Source organism: Astyanax mexicanus, chromosome 16, assembly GCF_023375975.1.
Source record: "Astyanax mexicanus isolate ESR-SI-001 chromosome 16, AstMex3_surface, whole genome shotgun sequence".
Classification (NCBI taxonomy): Eukaryota; Metazoa; Chordata; class Actinopteri; order Characiformes; family Acestrorhamphidae; genus Astyanax; species Astyanax mexicanus.
Window position 1 is genome coordinate 37206872 of NC_064423.1, and position 21440 is coordinate 37228311.

Here is a 21440-nt window from a genome sequence, read left to right on the forward strand (position 1 = left end):
TAGGTGACTTTTATTTCCCGCAGCCGCCTCTGCATGAAGATGCACAGCCTGTTTTTTTTTTTTTTTTTTGGCTGCTCTTTCCCTCTCTCTCTCTTTTTCTCTCTCTTTCCCCCCCCCCCACCTCGTTCTGTCTCTCTCGATCCCTCCCTCCCTCTCTCTCTCACTCTGTGTCTCATTTTCTGTCTGTCTTAGATAGGGGTAATGAAAATAATTGTGCTTCATTAATTCTCAGTCTGGCTAGATGATAGCCATTTGGAACTATGTTTGCCAATTAGGCGGTCCAAATTAAAAGTGACCTTGGGATACTCTCCGTGCTTGGCTCTCGTCTCCTAATGAAGCACTTGTCTAGAAACAGTCCACTTTGTAATGTAAATCACTGCTTTCGCAACTCTCCACACTGGTCACATTCATTTACGGCGTTCAGCGTGGGGGCGACTGTGGGAGAAATAAAAGTAAGAAATCAAATAACTCTGTTTTTTTTTCCTGTTTCTTTGTGTTTTTTTTTTATTATCCTTCTTCTTCTTGTTCCTGGTGTGAATCTGAATGTGCTAATCAGATTGTGATGGACAAGGCTATCTGAAGAGCTCCACTTAACCTCGAGCCTGACTAACTAGCTCTTGCTGGAGCTCTTGCTGGAGGACTGTGTCCTTCACGCACTCTGCTTCAGGCTGACGGCCGCGCTTTTATGTGGCAGTTGTTGTTTAGGAGCATCCCTTTAATGCACTGTATTTGCACGTTTTACTGCCTCTGGCAGACTCAGAGTATAATTACATTTTAGAGAAGCACTGGAATAAAGCGCTCTGCTCTGTGTGATTTAATAGAATTACTGTAATTAGTGTGTTTTGCTAATGATTCCTTGTCTTTGGTGCAAAAATACGCTTATTTAATGGATAAAAACAGAAGAAGCACAGTGAAATCCCAACGGACAGACTATCTCTATGGTCCAGGTTACTACTAAATTGTGTAGCTTTGCTGTGAGGATTTGATTGCATTCAATGACAAGAGCATTAGTTATAAGTTGTGGGTTGGATGGTGATCATCTAGCATTGGGTTCTCACTAATGGGATGGACTTGCTTTGTGGCTTCTTTTTTGCACTATGCATGATGTACATGGTGTAAAGCTGGACTGTGTGGTTACGGCAGCAGAGAGGAGGACACTGCACAAATTGCTCTCCATCATGGAAGATGATGATCACCCACTGCACACCATCTTTATGGACCATAGGAGCAGTTTCAAAGCTGCTCTACAGACAGACTCAGGAGATCCTTTGTCTCGAGAGCTATCAGACTTTTCAACTCCTTCCAGTGGAAGAGGATCTATCTCATATTTTAGCACCTACACTTTTTTGTAGCTGAATTCAAAAAGTTTGTTCAGATTTGTCCAATAAGAGTAAATGTTTGATAATATATAAAATATATATATATATATAAAAAACTTTAAGCAATACTGTATAATATCGCTTTGTTTGCAGCAGTATTGCTATATATGGTAAATAATTAATTGTAACCCCTGTATCATGATACGTAGTGTATAATCTCGTCCAGTTCTTGCCTAGTATACAGAATTTTGCCAAATATTGTCTGAATTGACCTTGATAACATAATAAAACCTTAAAATAGGCTAAATAACAACAGGCATGTCAGTACATCTACGGAAACTGAGCGTCATCCTGCTGTCTCGAAGCTTTCGTCATATTATATCTTGACTCGCAGTGAGTCAACAGGACGCCGGGGGCCGTTTTACCATTAACAGTTTCCGTTTGTGTTTTGATTAAGCCTCAAATGTCATCAATTAGATAGAAGAAACCGGTCTCGTCTTCGTTAAGGTGCCGCCTCGTGAGAAACAGTCACTGACTCACTCGCTCTCGCGCAGCCGGGATCTGCCTCTCGCGCTATCGCCACAGGGGGGCCAGGCCACAGTGGGTCTTTGTGAACAAGCACACAGCTTTCTTACAAACAGGTAGACAAAAGAATGGACTAAGGAGGCCTTGTGCTCTTCTTTACCCATTGATGCCTCGCCCACACAGCAGTCTGCAGGGACACTGAGGGGTTTTAATTAAAAACTGCTCCTGCTGTTGATGGGATGAGACTTACAAAGAACTAATGTCGTGACATTTGGCCCGGCACTGTGCAGCTAGTCAACCCGAGCGCTACCAGAGATCATACGTGTTCATATTTTGAGGTTAAAAGCAAATAACATTCACCTCATGCATCAGAAGACTTGAATAAGGCCTTGAATGCTTCAGCCAGTCCACAGGAGGACTAAGACTAAGACTGTGGTCTACAGTGCTGTTGTACAATGGTAATTATATTGTATTAGAACACCATCAGTGTACAAAGTTTCCCAAATGTCACAATCCCATTTTACCAGATAACAGGCCAGGATGTTTGTCATTTGTCTGTCTGACATTACACCACTAAATCTTGAAGATTCCTATTCAAGCATTACATTAAAAGCTTTCATGTTTGATAAGGAACATTACTGAAAAGCGTAATTGTAACTTTAATGGAAAATATGAAAAAATATTTAAGTAATATAGTAATGTCAAAATATATTGAATAAAATGATACACTTCACAAACTTTTTAACATTTTAAAATCAATATTTTCCTGAATACAAATCAAACAGTTCAAGTCCTCCAAACCCCTGTTGTTTTGTTATGTTTGTCTAGTTTTTACATCTATTTTCAAACTAGTCTATTTTTTTTTATTTGGGTTGATTCCTGTTACTGATCTGGAATTATTAAGTGGTGTAAAGAGAAATCAGGCTTTGAAAACAGCTTTAAATTAGTCTTAAAACCCATTTTTATTCTTTGGCTTTTAACCCAAAATGAGATTTTGCTTTTCCTTTTTTGGTATTTTTTTTTACTTATGTTTTATTTGTTTCTTAATTATTTGTACTGTTTTATTTCTATTTTGCCATATTGTTTTAGTGTTTGTTTTAATGTTGTACAATTATCTATGTACAGCACTTTGTTTCCAGCTGTTGTTGCTGTTGCTGTTGAGTTTGTGGAGATACAGCAATCCAAAGCTTTAATAAGATCAGTTCATTGGGATTGAGGTGGAAAAAAAACAAACATTGGAGCTGAAAATGTTGGGGGTGCAGACAATCATAATCCATGTTCTGTGGACTCTGTTTTCTTTGTGTACGCCCAGATATGGATTGGCACTCTGTGCTGGGTGCAGTGCCTGGTGCAGTCCTCAAGGTGGACGGTGGTTTCCGGTTGAGAGTATGCTGTGCGTGATTGACTGCTGCTTCTCACTGGTGTGTATTGAGTGTGTGTGGAATGTAACTGTAAGCAATTGTGGCCGAAATGCACTATATAAGTGTACCTTTAAGTAAGTATTTGTAGGTGCAGTCCACGAAGGTCAGTAATATATTGACTGTCCACCACTAGCCTTTTTAATAAGTACACACCCTACTGCCACTTTGTAATCAGTTAACATTCTGCTATCCCATGACTTTTGGCATATCGACTTATGGTTTGTGTATGGTTTGTGTATAAATGTTTGAACTCTCCATTGAAGTGCAAGCTTTGTGTAAAGATCAAACGAACAAAAAAAACAAGCAAACAAACAGTCAATATTTGCTAATACGTTAATAATTGAATACTTAGGACATGATATAACGGTTTATGATCAATATGCACCCCTAAAATAAAGATGTTTTAATATTTTTATATTACGTGATGCACCAAAACCACCCATTTCTCTCTCACACACACATATACGTACACACACACACTCTCTCTCCACTCTCCACACTGCCAAGTAATCCCTCCCAGCAAGGGAAGTGGGCACTCACAGTGGCTATTAGCTTGTCGACGCAGTCCGGGGCCACGCTGTGCAGGTGCGTGAGGTGGAACTGCAGGTGGATCTTGTTGTTGAGCATGTCCTGGCACAGTGGGCACCGCAGCATGGGCTGCACAGAGTGCTGGGTCATAACGTGCATCCTCAGCCGGTTCAGATCTGTGTTCGTGAACTTACAGTAAGGGCACTGGTACATCTGCCAGAGAGAGAGAGAGAAAGAGAACGAGAGAGAGAGAGGGTGGGCGGGAAAGAGAGAGAGAAAGAGAGAGAGAGAGAGAGAGATATTAGCCTCTCAAACAGTGCAGCTAAACTAGTGTACAACCCTCCCATCGTGTGCAGGCAGCAGAGGGTTAGCCGGAGAGGCCTGGCACACACTTCAAAGGCCTCTCATCTGTCAAATATCATATTGATTTTCCACCTTTTGCACAATTAGCGATGCAAGAGCAGGGGGAAAAAAAAAGAGGGAGAAATATAATCTTCAGGAAAAAAGCATGCATAATGCAAAGAGGCCAGTTTTATTCTGAAATGGGCAGAAAAAAAACATCCCAAGAGCTACGTTCGAGCAATTTTTCTTAATTAACAGTGAAGAATAATGAGCTGTTGTGCGCCTTGAGGTGTCACATGACGAATGACTTCAAAAACTCCAGACTAGTTCAAGCTGTGCAGTCGTTCTTCATAGTTCTCCTTCTTTTTAATCGTTCTTTATGCCTTAAATACTGTATATATATATATCTGGACGACATCCTCACCTGCTCTCCAGCACTCTTCTCGGACGTCCTCTGACGTTTGGAAGAGAGGGGGCTCTCTGAAGCCCCGGACCTTGAGGAAGGCCTCTTGGAGGGGATCGGTGACTCCGTCTGATCCCTCTCGGACTGGCTGGCTGCTGCAGCTAAACACACACACACACGAAAAGAGAAAAGAAAAAGAAACCACACATGTCAGACAAGGCAGCACAGAGAGCTGGCAGTCAATATCACAGTGAACAGAGGGCTTTACAAGGACTTTTTCAACCACGATACGACCATATTTATCAGGAGCCAAGTAGGCCAGCAACTGATCAGGCAACACTCCGCTCCACACCCCCCCCTCCGACCCGGCACCGTTTCCACTGCTCCGCCCATGCCACTAAAGAGAGAAACGATGCGGGCGGTCTGACTGCCTGTCTCCACCAATGTTGGATCATTAGGACATCAGACGGCGGCACAGACATCTAATCAAAACATTAGTTTGCCACGGCGAGCAGCTCCGGCTCTCGCGCTCTCTACCGACACGGACGTTTGAAGTGCGGCTCCGGTTGACGGATTCGCCAAACTCTGGATGAGGCAGGCAGACGCACTCGCTTGCGCGAGGCCTCGTCGAGTTTTAAGGTAAGGAAGATGCATCGCTTCGAGTTCTTTTATCAAATCGGGTTTTAAGACCCTCCCCATCACAAAGACACACAGACATAGACATCTTTAGATTTGTTTAGTTCTTCTAATTCTTGTTGAAATAAAAAACGACTAAGGCTCCTTAATCTAGATTTAAGGTTTGCAACTAAAGTTTGCAACTTTGCAGAAGTAACTTTCAAAGAACTAGATGAATTCAGCAAAAAATATACAGTACAAAGATAAACTGTATACAGTACATAGAGATTAATAAAGGTGCCTAGATGGTCCTCTGTCAGCGCTTTTTTCTACCTAAAGAACTCTGGCTCTTGAACCAGTTCTGTTCAGGGTTATAAGAACCATGGTGCTTTTCAGAGAACCAGTTTTAGTAAAACAGTGATCAAACGTCATCCGCAGAGGACATTGCAGAGTGGGGGTGAACAGAAATGGTCATGGTTCGTGCAGAAGAAGAAGAACCTAGTATTCTTCGGTTCCCACCGCAAAGGAACAGTTCCTGGTTCTGGAACCTACTTTTGTTGGCGGAAACGCGACAAATTGTGCCAAATTTGGTTCGAAAACCAGAACGGTTCTGGGTCTGTGGAAAAGTGGTAGGACTTACAGTTTCAGGAAAAAGCTTTAATTAGTGTAGAACTTTCCCATTTGACATTAAACCACTTTGAATTTCTTTGTCCATATCTGAACAAGTGAACTATGCAGAATTGTTTAAATTATACGTTTACAATTTGCAGAAATGCTTTTGTTGGTGGGAATGTGATGAATCGTTCACAATTGGGTTCGCAAACCAGATGATGCTGGTTCCATATTGGTGTAAAATAACTATGTATGGACTTCCAATAATAAGCTTTAATTGGTGTAGAACCCTCCTATTTGAGATCAAATCCACTTTGAATTATTTTGTATAGATCTGAACAACTGAACTACATAGAATTTTTCCCTTTACCCTTTTACAATTTACAGGAATGTTAAGGTACTTACAGAATTTCAACTCTTGTTCTCCCAACCAACCTCCTTCTTTGAGAGTGTAGACAAGGCCTAAGCATTTTCCTTTTCTCTGAATGACTGAATTGACAATTTACGGAAATGTCATTGACAGCATTGTCCTCCCAAGAACCTCCCGTCTATCACGAGTGTGGTAGACACGGCCTGTGCAGATTCAGCTCATTTGAGGGAGAGCACAGTACAGTAGCAGTGCGGGCGAAATGGAAGCTCGGCAGTCTGAGCAGTGCAGAGTCGAGGAAATCTACTATGCTAAAAGGCCAGATATAAGCCATTACCATCAGCATGCGGTAGCCCGGCCACGGCGGCACAAGCCTACGGCATGCATTGTTGAACAAAGGATGAGGGAGGGTAGAAAGGGCAGTAATTGGCAGGTGCTTGCTCATCTTAAACAGAAATCCCTCATTGTGCTAGCCACGGACTGTCACCGAAGTCTCTAATGTGCTCTCCTAGCTTGGCAGAACATTACAAGCGGCTAATCCTTTTAATGCAACCTGCGCAGCCATTAACAATGCACTGCACCCTCTTCCTCCTCTCCATCTCCACAGAGCGAGGCCAAATAACAAGAGGTTCATAGCTCGGCTAACCAACAAGCTACACCGAAGAGGGAAAAGAGAGAGAGAGAGAGAGAGAGAGAGAGAGAGTGGGAGAGAGAGGTGCAGCACAACAGAGGGACATGAGAAAGCTGATTAAAAATACTTGGTTAAGCTCAAGCTTGTAAAGGAGCTAAATCCACCCAGAGCCTGAGAAGAACCGCAGCATGGAGCACTGGAAAGAATCCAGTGTGAAACTTAATACGCCCTCTCTCTCTCTTTCCCTCTCTCTCTCTTTCTCTCTCTCTCTCTCCGGCCCCCTTAACAAGGCCATAAAGAGTTAAATTTGGCCTGATCTGTCCAGTCCTGGAAGGGCAAATTGAGAGCAGGGGGAGAGTGCGTAAGTGTGTGTAAGTGTGTGTGTGTGTGAGTGAGTGAGTGAGTGTGTATGTGAATTGGTGTGAGTGTGTCTGTCGGGGGGTCAGGTTAAGCAGGGCTGACCACGCTCCTTCTGCAGACATTAAAGTGTCAGGTCCAATCAGGGCAGGGGCAGCTGAGCGCCGGGCGCAGTGGGGGCCCCCTGCTTTGGGCAGAGCGGCCTGCCTGCCGCTGCTCCCACAGAGCCGCCACACCAGCCAGCGTGGCCTTATTAGCGTCCAGTCACTGCCAATCCCATTAGACACGTCCAGCGATACACAAAGGAAATGTTAAACAAAGGAACCTCCCATTCGCTACCATTAACCTCCGCTCTCTCTCGCCGCACTGTCCTTGTCACTTCCTGATCGACTCCGGGCCGCCCCGCCCCACCTTTCTCTTTCTCTCTCTCTTTCTCTCTTTTTCTCTCTCTTTCGCTTTTTCTATCTTGCTTGATCTCTCTCTCTCTTTACCCCAAACTGATACACTGCACTGCCCAGATATCACAAAAATTCTGCTCCTACTGCATGTCTATACTCCGGCTGCTGAGTATAGTATAGGATCTGCCCATGTAGCTTGAGCCAAATATAAAGCGATTCTTTACGATGTTTGGAAGTCTGTCTCATTATACAGCTCTGGAAAACATTAAAAGAGCACTTCAGTTTCTGGATCAGTTGATTTTAGCTCTGATTTTGCTATTTCTAAGTATATGTTTGAGTAAAACGAACATAGATTTTTTTTTATTCCATAAACCACGTTCAACATTTCTCCCAAATTCCAAATAAAACATTGTCAGTTAAAGCATTTATTTGTAGAAAATGTAAAATTGTAGAAATGTCTGAACTACAAAAAAAAGACGCAGAGCTTTCAGACCTCAAATAATGCAAAGAAAACAAGTTCACATTCATAAAGTACAGAAATAGAGTTCAGAAATCAATATTCTGTGGAATTACTCTGGTTTTAAATCAAAGTTTTCATGCATCTTGGCATCTCCTCCACCAGTCTTACACACTGCTTTTTACGGATAACTTTATGCCTTAACTCCTGGTGCAAACCTTCAAGCACTTCAGCTTGGTTTGATGCCTTGTGATCATTTATCTTCTTCTTGATTATATTCCAGAGGTTTTTCATTTGGTAAAATCAAAGAAATCATAATTTTTTTAAGTGGTCTCTTTTTTTTTTTCCAGAGCTGTATATATAAATATGAGAAGTTTCCTCCATGTTAGAACCCTAGAACCCTGTGTGATATCTGAGCCGGTTCTCTCTTGGGCCAGGTGGAATTTCTCACCCATGTGGAGACACCCATAAAGCAGCACATATGTGAGAATTTGGCAAAAGTTCAAAACTACAGTACATGCTGTAAAGAAGCAGTCAGGCTGGGTCAGGGCAGCAGGGTGGGAAATATACTATATGTCCAAACATTTGTGGACGAGTCTTTCAGCATTGAGCTGTGGAGCAGAGGAACTGTGTGTGCGCTCTTTGGTGATCCATCCATTACTTGAACATCATTGAACTTGATCTTGATCTGCTTGTGAGAACATTAGAACAAGACATATTTGTCCTGTATTATCCTGTAATATTACTGTACAGCTTTAATCCACATACTTTCTATTCTTTACACACTTTAAGTGATAGTTACATATATATATATATATATATATATATATATATATATATATATATATATATATATATATATATCAGCTTGTCCAAAAATGCATGTAAAAAGCATGTGAAAGCTGTATACTTCATACTCACAAACTAATAGTTAGTATTAGTAATTGCTATGCAATCGGGATGCACCCCAAATGTCCTAAAAAAGTTATTTTTTTTTCATTTCAGGTGGTTTGCAGACAGCTAGGACCTCTGGAGAAGCCACATGCCCAGCCAATGAGCACCAGGTAAAGGGAGAAAAGGATGGGGACGCCAAGCTTTGGACACCGTAAATCTTAGGACTCCGTAAATCTTATCAATCACTCGGTTTCCAAAAATAAAATGAAAAAAGCCACCCTGTAGCCAGTGTACCGTGACTAAAGTCCAGCTACCGTGTCCTGTTCTCTGTTGTCGAGAGACTTGAAAAAAAAAGGAGAAAAAAACACTATCATATGAAGTCCACTGGAACAAAAGGGCTACAGATAAACAGAGGAAGAGGTGATTGCTGGATCATGAGGTCTATGTGTGTGTGTGTATTAGAGTGTGTGCGTACGTGGTGTGTAGTGCAGCACGGTTGGGCTGGCACAACAACATGGCTGAGCAGGTCAGATCCATTAACTAAGACCATGACCAGAAGATAAGCTTCTAACAGGAGGATTTCTCTCGTCTCGCTCCCTCAGGAGTCGGGGAGTGAGGGTGGGCTGGGTTCAGGACAGGGCTAAAAACAGGCAGAAAGATGGGCCTAAAAATGCTGGAGAGCATCTTTACTGTATTAAAAACATACAGAGGTATGCAAAAAATTGGATATACACCTGTTTAAAAGGTATGTTAAATTTTTAATGGAAAAATATGTGAACAAGTATTACAAATATTCAGTACTAGTGTTATTTATGTATTTCCTACACTGTAAATAAATAGTGAAGTGATCCAGACTATGAAGAAACACATACGGAATCATGTAGTAACTTAGAAGTGTTAAAAAAAAAATACTCTGTGAAACAGCATTTAGGTGGAGTGCTGTTAAATTTCGGTTATTGAGGTTGATAACTCTATTGATCAAACTATCCTGTGCAACATAGGTAACTCCTGATGAGAGCCAGTTTCATCATAAGTTTTGCATTTATTCAAATATAACATTTTCTTCCACTTTTATGGCATTTCCAATAATTTGATCAGCTTAACTATTTAAAAAATGTGTTTTAATATTAGAGGGGTGTCAAAAAGGTGACCTGTAGTTATAGTAATAATAATAGTAATATTTGGGGCTCTGAGAACTCATAATATAACATCTCAAAGTACATTTTGCTGTCCCATGACTTTTGACATGACATATCTATGTACTAGTGCATCCTAACAATTGGAGTATCATTAAAAAGTTACTTTATTTCAGTAATTCTGTTCAAAATGTAAAACTTATATATTATATTGATGTATTACACACAGAGTGATCTATTTTAGGAGCTTATTTCTTTTATTCTTTATTTTCTTGTATTGTTGATAAACATGAAGCTTACAGCCAATGAAAACCCCAAAATAAGTGTCTCAGGAAATTAGAATATTATATAAGACCAATTGTTAAGTTTGGCAATACTGTGGGCAGTGTGCCAATTCCTGCTGGAAAATGACTTTGGACTTATATCTTGATAATAAAACACAGTGGATCAACACCAGCAGATGTTGCACATGACTCTCCAAACCATCACTGATCATCAGTAAATTTTACATTTTATTTAAGGGAAATCAAGGGAGCAGAGTCTGGAGGAAGAGTGGAGAGACACACAGTCCAAACTGCTTGGGGTCTAGTGAGAAGTTTCCACCAATCAGTGATCAGTGAGGTTTGGATATGCGGATTTCATTTTCCAGCAGGACTTTGGCAGCACACGGACCATACTGCCAAAAGTATTGGCAATTGGTCTTATATAATATTCTAATTTTCTGAGACACAGATTTCCACAATAAAATATAATATGTCTATATAATATATTAATTTCACATTTTGAACTGATTTATTGAATTTTTTTTAACTTTTTAGTGATATTCTAACTTTTTGAGATGCGCCAGTATATTGGGCAAGCAGCTCCAATCAGCAATGTATTTTTTTTTTATTCAGGAGAAAAAAATTGTCCTTTCTTTTTAGAAACATACATATATAATCTGAAGCTGAGGTTAAGGGCACTCCAATGACTGGATCCTCCCAGCTTCACCTCAGCATGTGGCCCTCGTTCCTCAGAGCCCGTCCAAATCCTTTCATGCTTTTCATGGTTCAATGACGTGCTCCTCTGATCCCTGCTAAACATCCAGCACTAAACACCAGCCTCTCTTCACACCTAGACCCATCCGGAGAGAACAACAAGGCCAGGACTTTCCTCTGACAGCGCAAAAGCCATGCCAAGGGGAAAAGAAAGAAAAAAAAAAACGAAAGAGAGAAAGTCTTAAGAGTCAATTAGGTGATTATTAATTCATGGGCCTTTTCCGTAAACGGGAGGCCTTTGTGCTGGCGAGTCCCGTAAGTGAATTGGACTTTGGCACCTTCTCTCACCTCCTGGAGCTGGGCAGTATTTCTCAGCCAAGACAAGAAGAAGAAGGAGGAAGAGGAGGAGGAGGAAGAGGAGGAGGAGGAGGAGGTGGGTGGGGAGGAGTGTGTGTGGCAGGGAGTAGAGTGGACTGTCAGCACAGTGTCTTGGTTCACTGAAGCAACATTTTTTAAAAAGTGTATAGTATAAGTATACTTAGGGCTGGGCAATATCAATATTCATTGATCGAACAAAACATTATGACCAGCATCTCCTTGTTTCTACACCCATCTAGCAAGATTAGAAGAAGAACTAAAGGATAAGCAACACTTTAAACTGTGCAGCAACAGAATAAAGTGTAATAAAGTGAAGAACATTGAGTGAGTGAATACAGTGTTTAAAAACTCCAGCAGCAATGCTTTATCTGATCCACCCACTGTACCTATTTTCTCCCAATTTAGCAAGGCACACCCATTTAGCTGTTACCCAGCTGTATATCCCCCAACACAAGTAGGGTGAAAACTACTAGCACATGCCTCCTCCGATACACGTGAAGTCTGTTCTAATCATTAGAATATCATTAAAATTACTTTATTTCAGTAATTCAGTTCAAAATGTGGAACTCATATAATATATAGATGTATTAAACACAGAGTGATCTATTTTAAGCGTTTATTTCTTTTCTTTTATTGTTGATGATTATGAAGCTTACAGCCAATGAAAACCCCCAAATAAGTGTCTCAGGAAATTAGAATATACTATAAGACCAATTGGTACTTTTGGCTGTACTGTGGGCGGTGTGCCAAATCCTGCTGGAAAATAAAATCCTCTGAGATTTCGCAGGAAAGCTCTGCACTGACTTTGTATTTGATATCTTAATAAAACACAGTGGATCAACACCAGCAGATGACGCGCATGTCTCTCCAAACCATCACTGATCATCAGTAAATTTTACATTTTACAATCACTACAGTGCTGAGAATAATGACCCACCACCCAAATAATAACAACAGCTGCTCTGTGGTGGTCTATCCTGTGGGGTCCTGAGCATGCAGGACTACAGCCTGTACTTATTATAGAACTACAAAAGTTATTTTATGATGAAATGGAGCTAAAAAAAGAAAAGAAAATGGGTATAGAAACAAGAAGTTTACAAGGAATATTAACGTTATGCTTGATCAATGTCTTTGGGAAGCCATGTTGGGGTTAAGTCGTTGCTTCTACTGCTGCAAAAAATAAAAACCTTTAAAAGAGTTAGAAGGAAAGTGGACAAGAGGAAAAAGACAGGAAAGGAAGCTTGTTTAGACCTAGCTGAACCAGTATGGGTGCTGATCCAGGGGCAAGCAGGCCTGAGAAACTGGCATCAAGTTACTTTTAATTACTGGTCAGTTTTAACTGCAGCTTATTCTGTAGTCAGTCGCCAATATATTTATTTGTATTTATATCTTTGCACTGTATATATATAGACCTTTATATCCAATATATACTGACTTAAATGTTTAAAGGAAAGGCAGAATTCAAAGAAGGCAAGATTTCACACACAAGTCAAGTCATCTTGGCATCATGTTCTCCTCCACCAGTCTTTCACACTGCTTTTGGATAACTTTATGCTACTCACTCCTGGTGCAAAAATTCAAGCAGTTTAGCTTGGTTTGATGTCTTGTGATCTTTAATCTTCCTTCAGATTATATTCCAGAGGTTTTCAACGTAGTAAAATCAAAGAAACTTATTGTTTTTAAGTGGTATCTGTTTTTTTTTCAGAGCTGTATATATATGTATATATATACACAGGCTTTTTTCAACCAAAGCAACACGTAAAAAGGTTATTTTTTTTCTTTATGATGTGTCTGACCAACTCGTACCAGCACAACACACTATACTAACACCTCATACACCACCACCACGATGCCAGAGAATAGTGACCCACCACCCAAATATTAATATTATTAATAATAATAATAGCTGCTCTGTGGTGGTTTTTAGTGGTCCTAAGCATTGAAGAACAGGGTGGAAGAAGGAAAAAAGTAAAGTATGCAGAGATACAGTTATATATATAGTTATATACAGTATTTGTCCATCACCAAGACTCCTCCTCCGCACTTCACCAGGGGCAAAATGTCTCCCCCTCTCCGTCCCCCGTCCCCCCTCTCTGCTCCTTTACAACAAAGGGTAGCCCAGCTCTCAGTCCCTCTGGCAATTTAACCATTAATATGGAGGAGCAGGGTTCCGCTCCCCACCACTACCAGTCATTCACTTTTAATACGCATGCTGACAAAAAAAAAAAAAAAAGAATATTATCTCACTCTCCACCGACCCTCCCTCTCTTTTCTCTCCTCGTCTTTTTTAATCAACAGGCCGCTCCGGTGCCCTGAGCGACGGAGGGCTATATTCCATTTCACCTCATATTTCTCAGGTAATTACTCTGCATCAATTAATTTCAAATAAAGAAAATTACAATCAAAGCCTCACGCCAAAGCAACTCCATATTGAGGCTCATCATAGCGCGCTATCCTTGGTGTATAAGCTCCTATTAAATGAAAGAACCACCTCCATGGCTCGCTAAAAGAACAGCCCGTGTAGGCCTACAGGCACAATCGCTACAAAGTCGAATTTAAAGCGAAGGAATTAAAAGGTGATATTAATTAGGGGACGTGTTATTAATCTGCTGATGTCTACAGCTAAGGCTGAGAGTGACTTCACCTCTGGAGGACACACACACACGGATACACACACAGATACACACACACACACACACACTGTAGATCACTGTAGATCTGTAGACACTGTGTCCCAAATAATTGAAGGACTATTCGTTTATATATTCGTTTAACATTTTTTTTTTCAAGTCCAATATTTCATTGTTTAATAGGGCAGTGGGCAATCTGTCACTATTTTGCATCTTTTTAGTTTTTGCTGTTTCTTTTTAATGTAAATCTTTTGGTAGCACTTTATTTTAAGAAACACAAATTAGGCGCTTATTAACGTCTTATTATTTGCTTAATAAAGCCTTAATAAGACATTTGTAAATGATTTATTCACTACTTATTAAGTGTTATTGGTGCTTAATTAGGGGTCTGTTATGTGGAAATGATTAATAATGGCTGTATAAGTTCTTATAGAGCACAATAAACAGTTATGTTAGCACCCTGTTAAGCAGATTATTAAGCATTAACTAATATTAACTAATTCTACATGTTATTAGTGTATAGTTGGCAGCAGTTTGATCTATGTGAGTTTGGTAAGGTTATGGCTGTGCTGGAGTTTATTAAGAGTTAATAAGGGTTTAATAAGTCACTAATAGACCAAGATGTGCACCATATTCCAAAGTGAGCTTCTATTCATCACTAATTAGACACTAAAAATAAAGGAATAAACATTTAATCAATCACAGACCCCTAATTAAGCACCAATAACAGGACATAAGGCATAAGGCATTAAAACACAAGTTTTTCTTTTTTTTTGCAAGAGTATGCAAGCTGTATGTCTTTCACGGAGGCCGCCATGACAGTTTATGCTCTGCTACACAAATCAAAGACAAATGCAATTTCAGTCAGATGGATGACAGGCTTCAACACGACCAAGAAGACTTGAGGAAAAATAAAACGAAAAAAAAAACAAAAACGTATGCATAATGTAAAAACGTGCAAACGCATGCTTTTCTGAATCATACAGCAGTTAAAAAAAACCCTAAATAGCCCTAAAATACCCTTTTAACCCTCCTGTTATGTTCTTGGTCAAATTGATCATTTTTAAAGTTTGTAGATCTAGGAAAAATAGTTTTTTTCATTGCCTTAATTATTGTAATCAACATTTAATATAAAAATGGTTTATCTCACATATTTGCAAACCACCCCCTGCAAAAACTACTGCAAAAACTAAAACAAAATTGCAACGTTTTATATGTTGGTATTTAAAAGCAATAAATAAAGTTGTGAAAATGTGAAGATATTTTGTATTAATGTATTTTTTTTAATGAAAAATAAGTGATTTATCCTAATTAAAGCATTACCTGTTAGAGGTAAGGAACACCATTGCAGTATTGATAGAAGTATTGATAGAATAATTAGTAATGGAGTTAGAAATAAAATATTAGATTAATTGTTAGAATTTGTTTTTGGGGTTTCAGACATCTTTTAAATAATTAAACATGCACTGGATCAATTAATGTTCCTGAAAAATGAACAGAACAGGAGGTTTAAAGCTTTAAATATATATTTCACACTTAAATTAAGCTTAAAACACTTCATTGACAGGAATAATACAGTATAAAAAAAGTAACAATGCACAGGAATGAACTACTGACAGCTTCCTCTCCTTATATTAGCCATTTATTATTACTATATTAAGTCGTAGCGACAAATGCACTTGACAGCAAGTACATTTAGTGTGATTATACAGTAACTCACCACTACGCACTTCAGGACACACATCCTTACAACAGTGCCTATAAAATCCAGTGATGGATCAGCATCAGAGAGCTGGGAAATGAATGCATACGGGAGATGTAGCTGAGGCTGCTGCAGTACCGGTGCTCTGCATCCAGGGGGTGCTGATGAGTGCGATTAGAATGAGGGAAGCAGTGAAGCAGACAGTGTGCTGTACGGTGTGTTTGCCCTTCTCTACCCATCCCTTTATTTTTTCTCCTGTCCTATGTGTGCTCTCTCTTTCTCTCTATCTCTCTTTCTCTCTCTCCTTTTTCTCCTTTCTCTCTCTCCATCTCTCGCCCACACAGTCCCCTGTGTATCCAATCACAGGGATTCATACGTTTAAGTAAATATATAAGAGAAAAGAGATGGGACCAATTTGGCTGGCTGCTGCGGCGGCGGGTGTCAGAATGCGGATGACCTGCGCTGTAATATTATTTTTCCTCCCTCGCTTCGGCTCCTGTAATTTGAAAGTCAGGGACGAACGAAAGGGTGGGAGCGGTGGAGGGGGGTGGAGGTGGAGGGGGTGGGTGGTGGTGGTGGTGGTGGTGGTGGTGTGGATGGGGAGAGGAATTATTCATAAACCTCAATTGCTGAGGACCGCAAACCCACCCGTACTACTCCCCCCGCCCTTCCTGCACCGCTCCTTTTGCTCCTTTTTTTTTTTCTCTCGCCCCTATATAAAAAATACATACTGCAGGTACCGAGCTAGCATCCATATATAATATCACTCTTTAAAAGAGCATTAAAAGAAACAATATACTGTATTCCTTTAGTACATAACAGGAAGCAGAATGTTAAATGATACCAATGATACCAATTTGAGACATTGTAGAGACATGCCAAGCTCATGTGGGTTGCCAAGTACAGTGAGGACACTCACTAAACCTATATAACTGAGTGAAAGACCAATTTAAAACAATTTGTTGCAATGGCAGCATATAATCACACTCACAAGTACTGTAGCTGTAATGCTTGTAGTATGTTGAATATACAGTTCTTAAGTCTGTCATATTGGTTTTAGCTGAGTTAGACTTATAATAGTTCATATTAGTTAGCATGTCGTGTAGTATAAAAGCATACGCATAAGCCTAGTTAGCACTAGTCTGGATCCCTTAACCTAACTCAAATACTCAAATTCTGACCACTTAGTTAGAAACCTCTACCTTGATTGCATGAACTCACTGGCGACTTTATTAGAAACCTCTGCCTTGTGCTTTAACTGGCCACTTTATTAGAAACTCTAATATAAATTAGTTTGTGTTTTCACATACTGGTCACATTTTTTTTTCAAAACACCTACCTTCTGAGTATGAATGTAAGCAGTCAAACGTTAAAATAACCCAACAATCAAATGCATTGGAGGTTTTTAGAAGGATGCAGTGGTTGCAGAATGCAGTGTTGCGTTCTATACTTGGCAAACAGGGGTGTGGAAGAAAAAAATATATGATTTTTTGCACCAAGAGTAAAGGCATAAAGTTATCCAAAAGCAGTGTGTAAGACTGGTGAAGGAGAACATGATGCCAAGATGCATGAGAACTGTGATTAAAAAAAAGGTTTATTCCACCAACTCTTAAAACTTTATGAATATGAACTGTTTTCTTTGCATTATTTGAGGTCTGAAAGCTCTGCATCTTATTTGTTATTTCAGTCATTTCTCATTTTCTGCAGATAAATGCTCTAAATGACAATATTTTTATTTGGAATTTGGGAGAAATGTTGTCCGTAGTTTATAGAATAAAACAACAATGTTCTGAAAAACTGATTCCCAAAAACTGAAGTGGTCTGTTAATTTTTTTCCAGACGTTAGCCCTAGAACGCTGGTTCTGTAGGTGTCTAAACTAGAACATCTGCTGACACTGTGTTTATTTCTTTATTACTTAAATAAGTAATGATTTCAACACCCGAGCTAATCCAGCGTCTTTCCTTTCTTCTTCCGTCCGTCTGTCTGTCTCAGCCTCTTACAGCAAATAATTACAAAGCCCCTATCTGCCTTTCTTTTCCCCTCCTTCCTCCTCTCTCTCTCTCTCTCTCTCTCTGTTTCTCTGTGTGCGAGCGTTGGAAAAGTGTCTGGTGTGTTTGAAGACAAACAAACGCAGTCTCTTAGCAGATGACACGCTTAACACATGCACATTCTACACCGGCTCTCTCATGTCTCTCTAAATGCTTTTAATGAATTGTGAGGAGCACTGTCAGATGAAAAGAGAGCTATCAGATTGACAGTGGCTTTAAATAGGAAGACGTTTGTTACGTTCCTTGCTTTTCTTTCTTTCTTATTGCTTTTTTTCTCTCTCTCTCTCTCTTCCTCTCTCTCTTCTCTTCTCTCCTCGCCCCCCTCCCAGGCCGCCTAATGCTAATGCTCTCTACCTGACAGTGACTGTCATTTTGCGAAGCAGCAGCGGTGGCGGCGGCAGCAGCAGCGGCAGCAGCAGTGGCAGCCTCAGCCTAGTTCGTGTCTCAACAGCCTGTTTTTTCCCCATTTTTTTTGAGAAAATGATGGGAGGAGGAGGATAAGAAGACGAAGGAGGAGGAGGGAAAAACTTCAATAACCTTAACGACAGACCTTAATGACAGTGAGCCTCAGACGTGACGGCTCAAAAATCAGCCCTAAATGACAGGTTAGGCCCGTCGCTAATGCGCCTGAGAGCAGTCCGAGACCTTTTTCAGCCCCGGCACATTCTCAGACGTGGCTCCAGCCAAAACAACAGCGCCTCTGTTTACTGGACGCATTCCCTGCCGCTCTTCCTGTCCTCCTGTCCTCCTGTCTGTCTGTCTGTCTGTCTGTCGGCGAGGCTAAAGAAGACCTTTTTCCACATGTGAGAATCAAAAAAATAAAAAAAGAACAGTCTTTAAATAGACTGAAAATGAACAGGGTGGTCAACCCAAAAAAAGCCAATGGTGCCATTTGTGTCACAAACCCTTTATAAAAGGTGTGAAAAAAAAAGTTCATTACATAAAATCCCATATAATGACATATAATGAACATCCTGAGACCATCACAGGACAGTGACTAAAAATGTTAAACATTCAGTAAATCACCTCAACTTATTTACAGAACAAAATTGTGTAATTCTTGCCTTTAATAGTCTAATAAAAGGTTATGTATTACATATTTACAAATTCTGACCTCAATTCTAGAAGATAATAAAGAAATACAAGTTTAGATATAGCATTATTTGCCTTATTTGACATGAGATACAGTGCTACAGTCATGTGACCATAGTATCACAATAAAAAGAAACCACTAATGAGCTCGGTACAGAGCTTCTGAAAGGACATGGTGTCATTTTTATTTGATAAAAAAAGTAGTGAGCCCCAGATACTAGTAGGAAAACCCTGTTCACTGGGCCACAGAGTATCTGGTGCTCACTATATAGTTTTTTACCCAACAACAACTGCACAATCTCTGTCTTTTACCTGAAAAAATACATCATGTCCCTTCAGTGGCTTCATAGGTCCACACTCTTATGGGTTAAGAGGAAAAAAGAACATACACTGGGCTTCTGGGCTTCCATTAAACAGTGCCGGTATGTGAGATCACAACACAGCCAGGTTTCTCACCTCCACCTCCTCCACTTCTCCGTCGCCACCCCCACCACTCCTCACCCCTCCCCACCTTCCTGTTCCTACCCCTTCCATCCACCTTTCTTCAGACATCAAACAGCACCCTAGACCTGGCTCCCTAATGCACATGCTATTTTTAACTAAGTGTTTCTAATAAGCTGCTGGGAAGCCTGTGAATTTTTCATACGCAAGCACATCTTTCTTTGGTGGAAACACAGAAACACACTTATTTGGTGATTAGCGACTGACAGGGGGGAGGAAAAAGGGATTGAATATTCTTGTATCAAATTGCATGCCTTTCAGAAACAGACGCAGGGATCCTAATGCGTCTTCCCCGGCACCACAGGTACGATTGAATTATTAATCGCACAGCTCATTTTAATGCTTTTTAAAGTGCTTTATTTTGATGTGTTAAAATATACTTTTAGCCATTTTCGGGGAGGCATGCATATCATTATTTCTCCACCATCAAAGCAGGAGTGCCACCCGTTCAAAGCGCACAAACAAGTCAGCCTCATTTAGAATAAGAAAGTTGGAATATCAAAGACATTTTACAAAGATTTGCCTTCAAACATGGCGATGAACTTTTTTTTTTTTTTATCTTGCGCTTATTCAGTGCTCATGCAAACCCTGAAAGTCCAAAGTCCCTGCAAAAGAGCCAGATTGTTCCTTTTTATAATTTTAGTTTTAGTGGGCCTTCAGTATAGGAACAGGCTGCAGACTTTCTTAATGTCCATGTTTTTAGTGTCTTAGAATTTTAAGATCAATATTTTACAAATAAGTTAACAACTATTTAGCAATAGTTCCTAGTAATATACTATAAAGGCAACTGTCGTCATTAGATACCAAATAAAAGTAGGGATGCATCGTATATTTGGCAAACTTAAAAAAAAAAAAGTTTTAGCTGAAAATGGCACAAAAGCACTTATATATATATAATATTATACTAAGTTAAGCTTAGAGTTAAGTTTACACCACAACAGTTATTTTCCTCCAGCCCAAACCATCAGCAACAGGGCCCAAGCTCCAGCGTTCAGGCCCAAGCCCCAAGGCCCCAGACACAAACCTCATGGCCAAAGGATCAAGACAAGGGCCCAAGCCACAAGGCTCTAGGGTCAAGCCTCAGATCCCACGGCCCAAACAACCAATAACTATGCCCAACCCCCGAGACCAACAGACCCAAGCCCCAGGGCCAAGGCCCAAACTACCAAAAAATAAGCTCAAGCATCAGACCCAAGCCTCCAGACCAAAGCCCCAAAAACTAAGGCCGAAACTACCAAACCATGTGTTCAATCCTCAGACTCAAGCCCCAAACCAAGCACCAGTCCCAAACCCCCAGACCCAAGCCACAAGACCCAAGGCCCAAACTACCAAACCATATCGTCGCTGTCCAATGAAACACAAGCATCTCCTTTTTTGTTGATTTTTAGTTTACTACCTACATTTGAACAGACAAACTGTCCCTTACACTGTGCCAACATTTTTGATAAATGGACCGATAGAAATACTTCAAAATAACCTGCAATAAACTCTTTTTACATTGACTTCCATCAAAACTTTAGAAGATTTTTTCTCTCTCCTGTAAAGTTGCTCTTTTAGAGATACTTGTTTTTCATTGGACAGCGACTATATGCTTAAGCCTCAGACCCAAGCCACCAGGTTCAAACCCCCAGACTAAAGCACCAGGCCCAAGGCTCAAACTACCAAACCATATGCCCAAGCCCCAGACTCAAACCACCAGGTCAAAAAGCCCCGGGCCCAACACTAGGTTCCTGGCTCCTGGCTCCAGCACAGGCCCCAAGCCACAGCCCCCAGGCCCCAGACCAAGCCACCCAAACAAGGGTCTCTACTCGTTCCTCAGACCCCTCTCCAGCCGCGCCACCGCAAACAGGCAAAAACAGATTTACTGCCTGACTTGCCCCTTTACTCCGTAACCACACCTCTCCGAGCAACCTGACACCTGCACCTGCCACCCCGTGCCCCCTGCCTCCTCCTGCGCTTGAAAAATAGCCCTATCTGATAGCATTCTTCAGTGTGTGCGTGTGTGTGTGTTTCTGAGTGTGTGTGTGTCACATGTGCTAAGACACATGGCAGTGCTGTAACTCACAGGTCCACAGGCCCAGTGTGCACCCAAGTAGGCAACTTGTG

The 21440-nt window shown here is 40.6% G+C and overlaps 1 protein-coding gene across 5 annotated transcripts in view; it reads right to left on the minus strand.

Moving 5' to 3' along the window:
- The window catches only part of zfhx3b (zinc finger homeobox 3b), a 547203-nt gene that overhangs the window by 18291 nt on the left and 507472 nt on the right, over positions 1 to 21440 (minus strand). For all 5 annotated transcript variants that reach the window (XM_022670083.2, XM_022670080.2, XM_049465835.1 and 2 more), the window contains 2 exons: positions 4560 to 4699; positions 3806 to 4006 (listed from right to left, as the gene is read on the minus strand). In XM_022670083.2, the coding sequence (XP_022525804.2) occupies positions 3806 to 4006; positions 4560 to 4699 (341 nt within the window). The remainder of the gene's footprint in view (positions 1 to 3805; positions 4007 to 4559; positions 4700 to 21440) is intronic.